The sequence below is a fragment of the Tursiops truncatus genome, chromosome 11, assembly GCF_011762595.2.
Source record: "Tursiops truncatus isolate mTurTru1 chromosome 11, mTurTru1.mat.Y, whole genome shotgun sequence".
Classification (NCBI taxonomy): Eukaryota; Metazoa; Chordata; class Mammalia; order Artiodactyla; family Delphinidae; genus Tursiops; species Tursiops truncatus.
In genome coordinates this window covers 96,846,027-96,860,417 of record NC_047044.1, presented here as the reverse complement: position 1 = coordinate 96,860,417, position 14,391 = coordinate 96,846,027, and the positions used below count along the sequence as shown (strand labels likewise).

Here is a 14,391-nt window from a genome sequence, read left to right as displayed (position 1 = left end):
TTCCACTCACTGGTGTCCTTGGTGGAAATACAGCGTCAGCCCACCACAGTTTACACAAAACCACTAAAGAAAATGTAGGGTCGCTGGTTGTCTCGTACCCTTCTTTCCAACAAATACCACGTTCCTTCCTGCCTTTAGAATAAGGAAGAGAACCATCCCATGATTCTTCACAGGTGTCTGAGGATCTGTTGAGGGGCAAACGCTCTAAACGCAGAGAAGCATAGAGATCATGATCACTGTTCTTGAGTCAGGCCGTCTGGCCATATACAAGCACTGAGCAAGTTCCTTCTTTCTAGATAAATAAGCCTCAGTTTCCTCACATATAAAATTGGAATAATAATGGTTTTGAGACTTAAATGAAATAAAACCTGTAAAGACCCACATAGAGTGAGCACTCCATAAATATTACTTCTAACCTCACTATTTTACTAACCTCTCTGTGCCCACACCCTTGAAAATCATAACGGTAGATATTAAAATGGCCAAATTACCACCACCAATAAATAAGAGACTGCCTGTCCCCCGAAGTTATGGGCTAATGACCAACATGATTCTTTCACATCAGCAAAGAAAAGTACCGACTCTCAGAACTGCAGAGGCTACAATCCAATCTCCCCACGTGACAGCTGAAACGGGAGAGACCTGAGATGGGCTTGGCCACCCGGTGATATGACGTGAATTCTCCTTAGGGGAGCCTTACAGAGAGAGTTAAAGAGCGATAGGTCGCAGCTAGCTAACATCATAATTAATGGTGAAAGGCTAAGACCAAGAACAAGACAAAGAAGTCAATTCTCATCACTTCTATTCAACATTGTACAAGAGATTCTAGTCAGGGCACCTGGGAAGAAAAGGGGGAAGGGGCGGAGGATGGAGAGAGAGAGAGAGAAATGCAACCAGGCTGGGAAACGAAGAAGTGAAACTATCTCTCTTCAAGATGACGTGATCTTATAAATAGAAAAAACCCTAAAGAATCCACTAAAGACTACCAAAATTCATAAATGAGTCCAGCAAAGCTGTGGGATATAAAATCAACACACAAAAATCAACTATATTTCTATACACTAGCAATGAACAATCCAAAAGCGGAATTAAGAAAATTATATTTGCAATCCCACGGAAAAGAATAAAACAATTATGAGCAAATTTAACAAAAGATGTGCAAGACCTGTACTCTGAAACTATACAACATTTTTGAAAGAAATTAAAGAAGATCTAAAGAAATGGAAAGATATAACATGTTCATAGATTAGAAGACTTACCACTGTTACGAAGGTGCTACTGCCTGAATTAATCTACAGACTCAGCTCAATCCCTATCAACAATTCCATCTTGCTTTGTTTGCAGAAATTGACAAGCTGGTCATAAAATTCATATGGAAATGCGAGACACCCAGAATTGTCAAAACAATTTTGGAAAAGAAGCACAAATTCAGTCACATTCCAATTTCAAAACTTACTACACAGGTGCAGTAATTAATCAAGACAATGTGGTATTGGCCAGACATATAGATTAATGGAATAGAATTGAGTGCCCAGAAATGAACTCTTACATTTATGGTGAATTGATTTTTGATGAGGCTGACAAGATAATTCAGTGGAGAAAATAATCTTTTCAACAAATGGGGCTGGAAACACTAAATATTCAGACAAAAGATGAATTTGGACCTCTTACTTATATCATACACAAAAGTTAACTCAAAATGGATCATAGACCTAAATGTAAGAGCTAACATTGTAAAATTCTTAGAAGAAACCCTGACAGTATATCTCTATGACACTGGATTAAGCAGTGGTTTCTTAGATATGACACAAAAGCACAAATGACAACAGGAAAAACAGATAAATTGAACTACATCAAAAAACTTTTGTGGGGGCTTCCCTGGTGGCACAGTGGTTGAGAGTCCGCCTGCCGATGCGGGGGACGTGGGTTCGTGCCCCGGTGCGGGAGGATGCCACATGCACGCGGAGCGGCTGGGCCCGTGAGCCATGGCTGCTGAGCCTGCGCACCCGGAGCCTGTGCTCCGCAATGGGAGAGGCCACAACAGTGAGAGGCCCGCGTACCGCAAAAAAAAACCCAAAAAAAACAACTTTTGTGCAGCAAACTGTATCATCAATTAAATTTTAAAAATCCACAGAATGGGAGAAAATATTTGTAAATCGTATTATCTGATAAGAGACTGGTGTTCAGATTATGTAAGTAACTCTTCATACAGTAATGAAAAGACAATTAACCCACCTTTAAACATGAGCAAAGGATTTGAATAGACATTTTTCCAAAGAAGCCATAAAATCTGCCAAGAAGCACACGAAAGGATGTTCAACATCCTTTAGGGAAATGCTAATTCAAACCCCAATGAAATACCGCTGCACGCAACTAGAATGGATAAAATTAAAAAGACAGATAACAAGTGTTGGTGAGGATGTGGAGAAACTAAGAGCCCTCATGCGGTGCTGGTTGGCATGCAAAATGGTGAAGCCCCTTTGAAAAATATTACAGCAGTCCTTCAAAATGTTAAACACAGAGTTTTCCGTATGACCCAGTAATTCTACTCTTCTGTATATTTCCAAAAGATGTGAAAACGTACACGCACCCAAAACCTGGTACACAAATGTTCATAGCAGCATTGTTCATAATAGCCGAAAAGTGAAAGCCATCCAACTGTCCATCAACTGATGAATGTACAAATAAAACTGGGGGTATCCAAAATATGGAATATTATTTGGCAATAAAAAAGAATGAAGATCAGACAGAGCTACAACATGGATGAATCATGAAAACATTCTGCTAAGTGAAAGAGGAGAAATACGACATTTTGCATGATTTCATTTACATGGAAGTCCAGAAGAGGCAAACCTATTGAAACAGAACGTATTAATAGATTACTTGCCTCCCAGGGTATAGAGTTTCTTTCTAAGATGATAAAAGATATTTTAAACTTAAATTGTGGGAATGACAGCACAAAACTGTGAATATACTAAAAACCATCGAATTGTATCATTTAAATGGGTGAATGTTATGGTCTGAGAATTAAATCACTTACAAAGAAGTTTTATAAAATGAACTTGATGGGCTTCTCTGGTGGCGCAGTGGTTGAGAGTCCACCTGCCGATGCAGGGGACATGGGTTTGTGCCCCGGTCCGGGAAGATCCCACATGCCGCGGAGCGGCTGGGCCCGTGAGCCATGGCCGCTGAGCCCGCGCGTCCGGAGCCTGTGCTCCACAACGGGAGAGGCCATAACAGTGAGAGGCCCGCGTACCGCAAAAAACATTAAAAAATTAAAAAAATAAGTAAATAAAAAAAATAACATGAACTTGATACCTTTAAAAGAAGTTTTTTGAGAAGCAATGGGCCTTGGGGATGAGGTGGAGCTGCGTATGACTGCTGGCTCTCCCACCACTAGCTATGTGGTCTTTGGTAATTTTCTCTACCATCTGGGCCTCGATAAATGGTAGCTTTTATCATTCAAGAGGAAGGAATATAAAGAGAGATGGGACATGAAGCCTCAGGGTTACAAAGAAGGCAGAACCAAAGTGAGCCTCTGGGATGAAGGAAGCACATCCAAGACTATCATCTAGACTTTGATTCTTGGTCCTTGTCTGTTTCCCAGAAGAATGTGTCTTTCCTAAATATCCCACCCTAGAGCCCTGTCTTGCCATGGGCGTTGACCTCAACCCTTGCAGTAGGCAAGAGAAGCATCCCTCCCATCAGACAGCAACATGTGCTCCTCCCTTCATCTCCCACCCTTGGCTAGACTTACAGCAAGAACAGAAGCATTTCCAGTATTAACAGAATGGAGGGAACACAAGAAGGACGCTGACAATCAAATTCCAGGCCATTTTTATCTCACGCTGCTCATTTGGGAAGGTCATTTTCCCCCCAGTGCCTATAAGGCGTTAGATGCTTTGAGCTTTACATTCTCAACAGTGTAATGAAAATAGATGTTGAATGCTAACACGTAAACATATGTACCATTCAGAATGCATTCAGATGTTTTTCAATTATTCATGGTCCCTGAAAGTTATCTGACCTATCATGCATATAATATATCCAAGCAGTGTTTATATCAGAACCGCAGCCTCAGTGTACGCAATTCCAGCTCCTCGGCATTCCCGTCTATGGAATGAAAATTAACTGAGGCAGCGGTCATTAAAAGTTACATGTGATTTCCATAAAATTATCCATTGTACATTGCCCTGGGGTGGAGAAAGAAGGTTGCATAGGATTGCCAAACCCGACAGGACACAATATGTTTGCTTTCTGATGAGGGTGATGGTGATGATTACTCTTTCCTAAGAATGAATTCATTTTTTTCCCCAAATAACTGGCGGTCTTGGACTTACTTTTTTCTAGGGAAATAATAACTTAGACAGCCACCCCCTTTCTCTTCTAAGTCCTGCTTTCTTAAAGGAAAAAAAAAAAGACAGACAGAAAGAAAGAGAGACAGCTAGTATTCTGGGCTTAAAAACACCACATTCTCCGTATTGGTGCTTGAATAAATTTGCATGTTAACATGAATGGCTCCAACTTAAAGAATGTAAAATTAAATGAAATTTTAATTCGAATCCAAGATGGAGAAAAGACACGTGTAAAAACAACAGATTGTCGATCTCGTTGAATTTTTTCAGGAACCAGATTAGGAAAGACATCAACACACACACACACACTGTTGGTTTCAAAAAAGGGTGGCACTCAGAGGAGACCGGCGGTGCCAAAGAGGAGCCCCCCACCTCACAGGCACTGCGAGTATTTACAGATCACAGCACAGACCCTGAAGCTCTGTTTCCATGTCTGAATGCCACCGTAAAACTCAGAAATACGACGCACGATCACCTCCGCACTTTGGAGGCCCAGCCAGAGAGAATGAAACGTGAGGGAGAGTGTACGAGCAGCTCAGGCACACACAGGCATGGCCTCTGCCGGCCCTAAGGGCCACTTCTCGATGTATCCTTGCATAGCGGTTAGATGCCCAGACTGTCAGAGACTCACCTGGGTTGGAATCCCAGATCCACCCACCATTCACTGTCTGGGTGACCTCTGGCCAACGACTTAGGCTGCGGACATACCTTTCTTCATTAGTTTTCATTTACAGAAAAATTGCTGCAGCCTCATCAATTTATTTCGAGAGTAAAATGATACAACGCGCTGAGAACGGTGCCTGGCCCGCAGCAAGGACGGAATCAAGGTTCGCTGTCATTGCGCTGGTTGGTCTGGCGGTGGTTGCTACTGCTATTCGACGTGTAGGTGACAAGGGTCCAGAGGACCCAGGTCTGAAACGGTTTCTTTCTTTCCCGACCTGCTCTCCCATTTCATCCAGACATGACCACCCGGGAAGGAGAGAGAAATCAAGTCATGGGAGGGGCCTGTTCCCCACAACCTCTGCCCACGGGACACGGAGAGACGTCATGCTCTCTTTCCGTCCTGTCCCACCGCTGTCGGCCCTTCTCACAGCCCAGTCTCCATCCGCGAAGGCATTCCCAGTGAAATGACAGTAGGATCATAAGAAAAAAAAAAGGAAAGCAAGCACCAGGTGCCAGCGCCTTACCGCATCCTCAGTCCCACCGGTTCCCAGTTTCTGGACCAGAGACTTGTCGCTCTCCCTCAGCATCTTCTCCCGAACTTTGGTTTCATACTCAGGCCGGGGGTGCTCCTAAAAGCCAGAGTCACAGAGTGGTTAGTAAACAGGCGGAGGGCCACCCTGGCCCGCGGGGTATGGCCAGACACCACGAGGACAGGAAGTCAGGTCACGGGGTCAGATGCTATGGGACAAGGGCTGCCACACTACACACAACCACGAGGCGTCGAGACCAGGGACACACTGTGGCGGGAGAGGGGGACACACACCACTTGTTACCACACTGGAAACCAAACCTGAGCACGTTCCTGGGGGTGGCGCCAGGGTTGAGAAAGGAGAGACGAAGCATTAACGAGGAGCTGATACAAAAAGGAGCCCCGTGCTGCACACAGCAGTTTGCCCAAAGGCCCGGGGGCTACCTCTGGTCATCCCACCATCTATCCTCAGGCCTCCACTTTAAGTTGCAATGAGCCAAATCCCAGCTGGAGAAACAGATGTGCCCCCCCAGCCGGGAGTCAGGGCCAGGACCAAACGTCTTCCCTGCGCCATTCTTCTGCAAGCCAAAAACGGCCGCCAGTAAACATCACAGTTGAAGGTGCCCACAGGGAATCTTAAAACTCACTTGTCTGGACCTGTTTGCTATTCAGCCTTGGTGAGTAACTCACTGGCAAGCACGCTGATGCTCGGGAGACAGCGCAGGGACACGCAGCAATACAAACCTGGAGGGTGAGTCACCAGGCATGGGAACGAGTGCCTGGGTGATCAGAAAGACCACGGTCCCATCAGTGCAGATGCTGCGGCAGGAAGACGCGTGACTTACTTCAAAGAGAACTGAACAGTGTACACCCGGCCTCCTGCATCGTTTACCGAGAACTCCCAGGCGGGGATTCCGGGGCTGGCTCCCAGCGGACACAGAGAACACACATTCCCTCATCACTGCTCAGGCCTCAGAGATTCTGAAAGCCAACAAGCTGGACTCCTGACCTGTCTCTGGCTTTCCCGAGACATGCCATGATGCTGGAGAGGAGAAACTGTGCACGTGACTAATAAGAATAACCAGTACAGGGCTTCCGTGGTGGCGCAGCGGTTGAGAGTCTGCCTGCCGATGCAGGGGACGCAGGTTCGTGCCCCGGTCCGGGAAGATCCCACATGCCGCGGAGCAGCTGGGCCCGTGAGCCGTGGCCGCTGAGCCTGTGCGTCCGGAGCCTGTGCTCCGCAACGGGAGAGGCCACAACAGTGAGAGGCCCGCGTACCGCAAAAAAAAAAAAAGACTAACCAGTATAACAGAGGAGGAGCCATTCCAGGGTTCTGCAGGCTCCCCATCATCACGCGGGCCCCACGGTGCGTCCCACCCTCGGAGGTGGGACCTGCTGTGACTGCTGAAACACAGCTGGCGGAGCCTGCCCCTCTCAAATACTCTAGAGTCTTACAGCTTACACGACACGCAGTTCTTGATTATGTCATCTTCCTTTATTGTTTCCTAGTTGTTTTGCACGTGGGAATCTTTTCATCCTAAGATAAGAATCCGCTACCTGGTCTCCATTATTTTGTTTCTCGCAGCAATTAGCACCGTGGGGAGAACACAGAAATCTCTCAACGCTGGCGAAGTTCACTTCATTTTGTCTCTCCCCTTCACCCATCCTCCAACACAGCATTTCCTAATGTGTGTGCCAAGAGGGTTTTAGCTAAAAAAGGATTCCAGGGTCTAACAGACTGGAACATACCATACAATGTGTCACCTGAGAGTCACAAGGAGCCTAATAAAAGCTCTGAGAAGTTCTCCTGTAAAGACACGGGCTGAATCTTCTTCAACCCACCATGTCCCACAAAACTTCTTTCGCCTCCAACAATTAAATTAACCTCCTGCAGAAATACTTTGAGAAATGCGCTGTGGCCTCTGAAATTTGGTTGCGTTTCTTCTATGTTATTCCTATGGAAGATTTTAACTACAGAACTAAAGCCGGGCCTTTTTGGACCATCCTCTGGATTCTAAAGCCCTTGCGTCTATCCTGTCATCCTCAGCAAAGGAGCTGAGGGGCCTTCCCTGCTGACTGTAAGATGCTGCTGACCGGCCCCTGACTTTCCGAAGACGTGACATCACGTGGAGGAGTGTCCTCACATCCCTCCGGTGGTGGCTGTGGCCCACTTCACTGCACTCTGGGCCCCAGCTCAGACCCTCCTCATCTGTTTAGAACAAGCTGAGAGCTCTTGGCACGCAGACAGGAGTCCGAGGCTCTCAAGGCAGAGTGTCAGGCTGCTCTGCTTTCCAAGCGAAGCACGTCAGACAAGGATCTCGCGTTCGCAGCCAAGAAGGTTGGGTGAGGTCACAGGATTCCTCAGAGGCAGGGACCTGGACAAACGAGCGCCTGGCCAGAGTAGAAGCTGGACCCCGTGAGGGCTGCTCCAATACACCTAGCCTTAAACACGGCCTCCCTGGATGGGGTCTGATGCCGAATCATCACCAATACATAACCCCTCCCGCCAAGACTCTGGGAAATATTTTGCAAAGCTACTTCCACCTAGGTGCTCCCCTCAGGAGCTGGCCTGAAAGAAGGCCCCAGGCCAGCTCAGGACCAGCCTTCGCTGATCAACAGAGGTAAACCCGGAGATGCAGTCAACAGATGTCTCCAAGAAAGAGTTACCAAAGCATGTACTGCGTTCCGAGCTCTTGGGAGCTCTTCTTCAGGCTCTGAGGCTACGAACAAGGAGCTTATCTCCAAGTGGAGGCAGGTGACAGTAAGCCAACAAAGCCACAAGTGAGAAAGCAGCAGGTGGGGATGAGAGCAACAGAAGGAATGTCAGGCTGGCTGCTTCAGAATGGGGACTGAGGGAAGGCCAGCCAGAGGAGGGTCACGTTCTGCTCGGGATGGAAAAGCTAAGAAAGGTCAGGGCAGGTGGAGGCTGGAGCCTTCCAGGTAGAGGGAGGAGCCGGTGCAAAGCTTGGAAGGAGCCCAGGAGAGAATGCAGGCCCGTGAGGCTGGGAGCTCTGGGAGGAGAAGCACGCCACCACGTGCTGGGGGGAGGCAAGGGATCTTGCGTCCTATGTGACAGGAAGCTATCAGGGCAGCTAAGCCTGACGTGGTAGACGGGGCGGGAGAGAGAGGGACGGGAGGATGTCTGCATCGAGACCACCCTCTCTTAGGGGTCCCAGGGACACGTGGGGCCTGAGTGCAGCAGGGAATCGGGCAAGAGAGGCCACTGAGCTCAAGGCCATCCCACCTCAGAGTGAAGACTCCTGAGGTCTGGCAGGCCTCCTTCGACGGCCTTCAAAGGGGTCTCTCGGGCCATCCCAGCCGGTTCCACAGGGAGGCCCCTGGGCCAGGGGCTGCTGCCCCGGGCAGTGGGCTCTCCAGCCCCCTTCTCCTCCTCCCTGCTTTGAGCCCCGCCCCTGCTGCTTTCCTTGGCGTCCCACGTGGTGCGCGCACCCCAGGCGGGAGAGACAGAGGGTGGGTGGCTCTGGTCTCTGTGTGAGTGAGCACCCTCCCCGCTACTCCCGAAGGGCTGCTTCCTAGCGAAGACCACAGGGTAGAAGCTGTCTGAGGGTTACAGACAGCTGGCCATGGCAGAATCCCTGAGACCTGGAGACATCTGGTTAAAACAGAAAAAAAGCTCTCATGATGACCTTCAAGGACCCCTGCAACCTCCTCCCCGAAGCCCAGGTGGTGTCTGCATCCTCTTGCTCCCCATTTGAATGTGGGTTAAATCTGCCCACAGCACTTCACTTAAGGCCTAGGGCAAGTCACAGATGCCTTCCAATCCCGCTCTCCCTGCCGTCCCATGAGCTGAGGAGATACAGTCGGGACCCTCCCTGGCCTAGCCACCAGCCTGCATTTGTTGCTCTGCCCCCACCAACTGCAGCCCAACCCCTGTTCCCTGCAGCCAACTAGACCTTCCAGGTATCCTGCTGCCTCTGAGCCACACCCTGAGCTTCCCTGGATCAAGGCTCCTGTCGGCTGTTTCCTCCTGTGGGTACCCATTCCTCCCTTTGCTGCTCATTAAAATTCAACCAGTCTTCAAAACCCTGATTTAAAAACAAAACAGTTTTTAGACCGGAAGGAATTCCTCTCAAACTCACCATTGTATTCTAATTATTCAGAGACCAGACAACCCCTTAGTTGAATGCAACCCTTTGGAGATGCTCAGAGCCCGCGCCTGAGGGAGCTCCATGTCCCAAACCAAAACCTGGCCCACAGTACGTGCCTGATGTGCACGTTCAGACTTAACTCAACTTAGAGCGTGCTTAACATCTGAGTCCAAAATCTAAACACATGGAAGGAAAGACCCAGCTGCCCTCCCTCCTCTCAACCACGCCTGGCCCTGGGCTTGCACACGGTGGGGGGCACATCCTCAATGCTGCAGAACTGACCCGCCCCCAGTAACCTCACACAGAGAGCCCGTCAGGACCAGCTCTTTGCGCCAGGGGTGAACCCAGGCTTGGCCAGGCCTCTCTCTCAGCCTGCGCAGGAGTTACTGAAATCACGCCCCTCCCAGGAAGTGACCATGGCTCATCGGGTTAAACAGGAAACCTGGCTGCAGAAGCCAGAATGGCTTAGCATCCCACTCCTGCCAGGGACTGAGACGTCAAGGGCACTGAGTCATAACGGATGCCTTTCTCTGTGTGAGTGTGTTTACACTTCCTCTTTCACAGGCAGACCTGCTGGCCTCCTCAGCGCTACTCAGAAGACACACTTAGCTTGTTTCTGTCCCCACACAGGCGTGGATGCCAGGCTGCTGCTTCTTCTCTTCCTCGAGACCTCCTAGGCCCTGCTGCAGGAGAGAAGGACCTGTGCGCCCACCACCTCCCCACACCCAGCCACAGCTCTCTCCCCTCTCTCTTTCTCCTCAGAATCAAATCGAACCAATAGGACAAAATCACCCACACAGTCCGACTTCCACAGCGCTTTCGACTGGAAGCACTACCTTGGCCATCTTTCCCCAAGAAATGCAATTGCCTTTATTGTTCTCTGTTGCTTATCTTCCCAACTAATGCGTATCGTCTCTGAAGTGAGAACTCATACGTAGATCCTCTCATTTGCCACGGAACCCTGATGCTGTGAGCCTCCGGGTATCTGCTTAACGCACAGGACTGGGATGGAGCGAATGTGTGAACTCAATCCATGGTCATGGAATGCCCACCTGCTCAAAGGCAAGCTGACGACTTGGAGCTTTAAGGAGAGCAGAGGATGTCACATCACAGAAAAGGGAGCCACACAGCCTTGAGAATAGGACTAAACTGGGGGTTTCACTAGCTTAGTCACAAAGCGTCAGGGTCACAAAGCCAGAGGTCCCGAGTCCAAGGAGAGGCACATCAGTGAATGAGGGAGAATACAGGAAAAGTCTGCTCCCCGCACAGCTGTCACATGCTCTCAGCCAGCCTACGCACATGGCACTCAGGCAACTGGGGGCACCTCCTGGTGCTCTGGACACTGTCCCCAGCATCTCACCGACACTGCCCAGGGCATCGGGAGCCCCATCTGATATTCACGTTTGCTGTTCAGGCAATGGCAGCGCACGGGAGAAGAGAACCGTGAGCAACCAGGCCCACGCTGGTCATCGTCAACTCGCCAACATCAAAGGGGGCCCTAGTTCTCAAAGGAGCCCCGAGGGAAGGTCAATTTGTTCCATCCTTTAAAATCATCTGTCCATACAACTAGACTCTGGAAGAACCTACCCTTTCCCTTAGCTCACGCTCCTGCTGCACACATGCTCTCCTGGCTGACAGGGTACTGGATCAGTGGTTCTTTCTTCCTCCATATGCATCAGGGCAACCGAGACCTAGCACCCATGCCTCCCCCTGACCCTCAGCAGGCTCACAGAAGCATCCAGACACGTCCGTGCTCTGGGTCGCGTTCTCTGGCTTCGCGCTCTCGAGCACCAACAGGACGGGAGGTGGAAGAACGCTGAGTTAAACCTCGAGGTCACCACAAGGCTTGCTTCTCATGCCATTTTTTCCCAGAGAGGGTCACAAGGACATCTGGCTACCCATCAAGTCCAAAGTCTTACAGCTCAAGCGAAGAGAGAGGATTTCAACTCTTGGCCTCAGTGCCCATCAACCCTGGCTTGGCCCATGGAGCCAAGCTAGGAAAGGGGCCACAGCGAGACTCGGCAGGTGACTTGGCTGCCGTGATAGCAAATGTAAGCGGTTATTTCACTCAAGACAATCTATTTCCAGGGGCAAAGCAAAGCAAAGACCCAAAGAGAACTCACTTCTTCCTCTTCTATGCCAGTCAGATCCCAGAAGTAGCCTAGTCGCATCTGTAATCTCTTCCAGTTTTCAAGAAACATGGTAGCTTAAAAAGAAAGGAAAAAATTCTGTTAATTCTGAGCACCCTCAGGGTTCCCCAAGGGAGGATAAACTTATAAATTTCAAATTTAGGGACTTTCTTTAAAGCATCGATTCCCTTCCCCAACCCCAACTTCTAGCTGGGACAACTCAAAATACTCCACATCCAGGAGAGCCCAAGAGATATATTTAAAGGGACACACACACACACACACACACACACACACACACACACACCCTTTTCCCTATTTCTAGGTTATAAGAAAAGGGTAAACACGGACCTCAATAAATGAAGGAAGAACGGAAGGATAAAGGAAGTAAGAATGGAAGGGTTTGATGGTCTGTCGTCTTTTATGACAAACCTCGTCTTCCCTATACGTTCCCTCTTCCTGCACCTTCCTCAGCACTCTCACTTTTTTCTCCATCTTTCTGTCCCCACCACAACTTCCCTTCTCTGGGCCCAAATCACCTCGTTCTGAGGTTATGTAACATCTCCGAGTAGTTCTACATGAGTCCAGGGTCTCAGTGTCCCCGCCCCCCATCCCGCATGCAGCTGGAAGACTCATCTCCCCAAAGTGCCATTCACTCATTCTTCCATTTGTTTAGCAAATGCTCGTTGAATGCCTACCGTCCCGACACATTGGTTAGCCTGCCTTCTCCAACCACAGCCCTTGAAGGGCAGCCCAACATGCTCCGGAAAGAACCAGCCCCCTCTGCTCCACAGGTATGGCTTCTTATGCCAGGATTGGACACCTGATCCAGAGCCCACTCATAGGCCAATCGGATTCTCTCTTTTGAAAACTGAAACTAAGAGACACAAAGAGAAGCAGAAATGGGACAAACCATGCAGCACGTGAAAGAAGGAGAGAGGTTTCTGATTCCTCCTTCCGCTCCAGTTGCCTAGGGGCCTGGCTATACTTAATTTCCTGCATCCACGAGCTTGCTTCCTACTTTCTTATCATCTCTTATTATTTAAGCAAGCTTGAACGAATTCCCTATCAGAAAACCCAAAAAAACAAAAAAACCAGACCTGAGGTACCTGCAATATACAATACAATGTTCTAGACATCGTGAGGAAGACTAGGCAAATCTGACGTGCATTTTGCTCTCAAGTTGTTTATTCTATGAGAAGAGATTTTACATAACTACAGTACAAGGTATGATGTGATCAGGGCCTTAAGAATGACGCAGATAAAAGGCTGTGGGCATGCAGGAGAGAGGGCGCCAGCTGCTGCAGCATCTGAGCTGAGTCTGGAAGAGCAATGGCATTTGGGCGGTGCAGAGAGGCAGCGAGAGGGGGGAATCCCAACGCACACCCCCAAACTTACACTGGATCCCTATTGTCTAGATTCTTCCCTCTGGATACAGGGACCTTGGGTATCTGGCCCAGCCCATCTGTCCACATCTATTCGCACCGCTTGTCAACACACACCTCACACCTGCATTGCTGACGAGGGCATCGCCTTGCTGTCCTCTTCATCCCCAGCTTTTGCAAACTGTCCCCTCTCCCACGCTACCCTCCAGTGCTGTCCTCCTCCGTTCCTGACCAGCTCATCCTTTCCCAGGCGCCCGTTCCTCTGCACTCCTAACACCCTTAGATCTGGTGCCCTGGAAAAGGAGGGGGCGTGACAGTCCCTGAGGCCACCCCTACCTTTCTACACCACCCCTGGTAAGAGCCTGGGCGCCCCTCCACTACCTGCCGCACCGGACTGTCGGCTGCCATTCGGGTCTGCAGCGTAGTAACAGGACCGCAAACGCTTCTTCGGCTCGTACCTGCCTCTGTTCACCTGGGAACAGCACGGGGCTGAGCAAAACAGGCACCCACCTGCTGGCTGAACGTATGGTTACTTAAAGCTACATTTGTTTCACTTGGCGCTATGACAGCTACTAGCTACATTGTGGTACACGCATCTGTATCTCTTCTCCCTGGGATCTGAGGCCTTGTCGGGTGGGTACCCCACCTCCCGACCCTGGCCTTGGCCTGGGGATGGTCTCCAAACAAGGGGTACGCCCCTCCTTTTCCTGCGCTGTTCTCAGTAACTGAGGAGGGCTCTGCACACAGACCGAGGTCTCTGTGAAGGAGAGAAGTCAGACTGGGAACAGACGACAGGGCAACAGAGTCACTGAGGGGGAGTCATGGGGACACAGAGGACCGTCGCGACGACGGAGAGCAGCTCACAGCTCCTGGTGGGAATTATGGCCAGGCACCACTCGGAGTGCTCTGCATACACGTCCCACTGACGGTCACGAGAACACTAGGGTGCAGGTCTCACCTCACCCGCTTGAGAGATGAAGGCAGGGCTGCTCCCAGGTCGAGGACCACCCCTGCCCCACGTTACTCAGCACCTCGGCTAAGAGGACTGACTTCAGAGACACAGGGCTAGTCACGCTGGCTGGCACAGGAAGGGACTGGGACCCACGGTTAGGACTGTCTGACCCTGAAGTCACTGTCCTTAACCTCGTCCCTTTACTCCTCCCTTCCCTACTTTTCAATAGGGCTTCACCCTCATTCCAAAGTTCCCTGGAGTTTGAAGCC

At 49.8% G+C, this 14,391-nt stretch overlaps 1 protein-coding gene across 4 annotated transcripts in view; it reads right to left on the bottom strand.

Moving 5' to 3' along the window:
* ANO2 (anoctamin 2) overlaps positions 1-14,391 on the bottom strand; it is a 339,121-nt gene that overhangs the window by 147,919 nt on the left and 176,811 nt on the right. For all 4 annotated transcript variants that reach the window (XM_033867162.2, XM_033867161.1, XM_033867163.1 and 1 more), the window contains 2 exons: positions 11,780-11,862; positions 5,543-5,647 (listed from right to left, as the gene is read on the bottom strand). In XM_033867162.2, the coding sequence (XP_033723053.1) occupies positions 5,543-5,647; positions 11,780-11,862 (188 nt within the window). The remainder of the gene's footprint in view (positions 1-5,542; positions 5,648-11,779; positions 11,863-14,391) is intronic.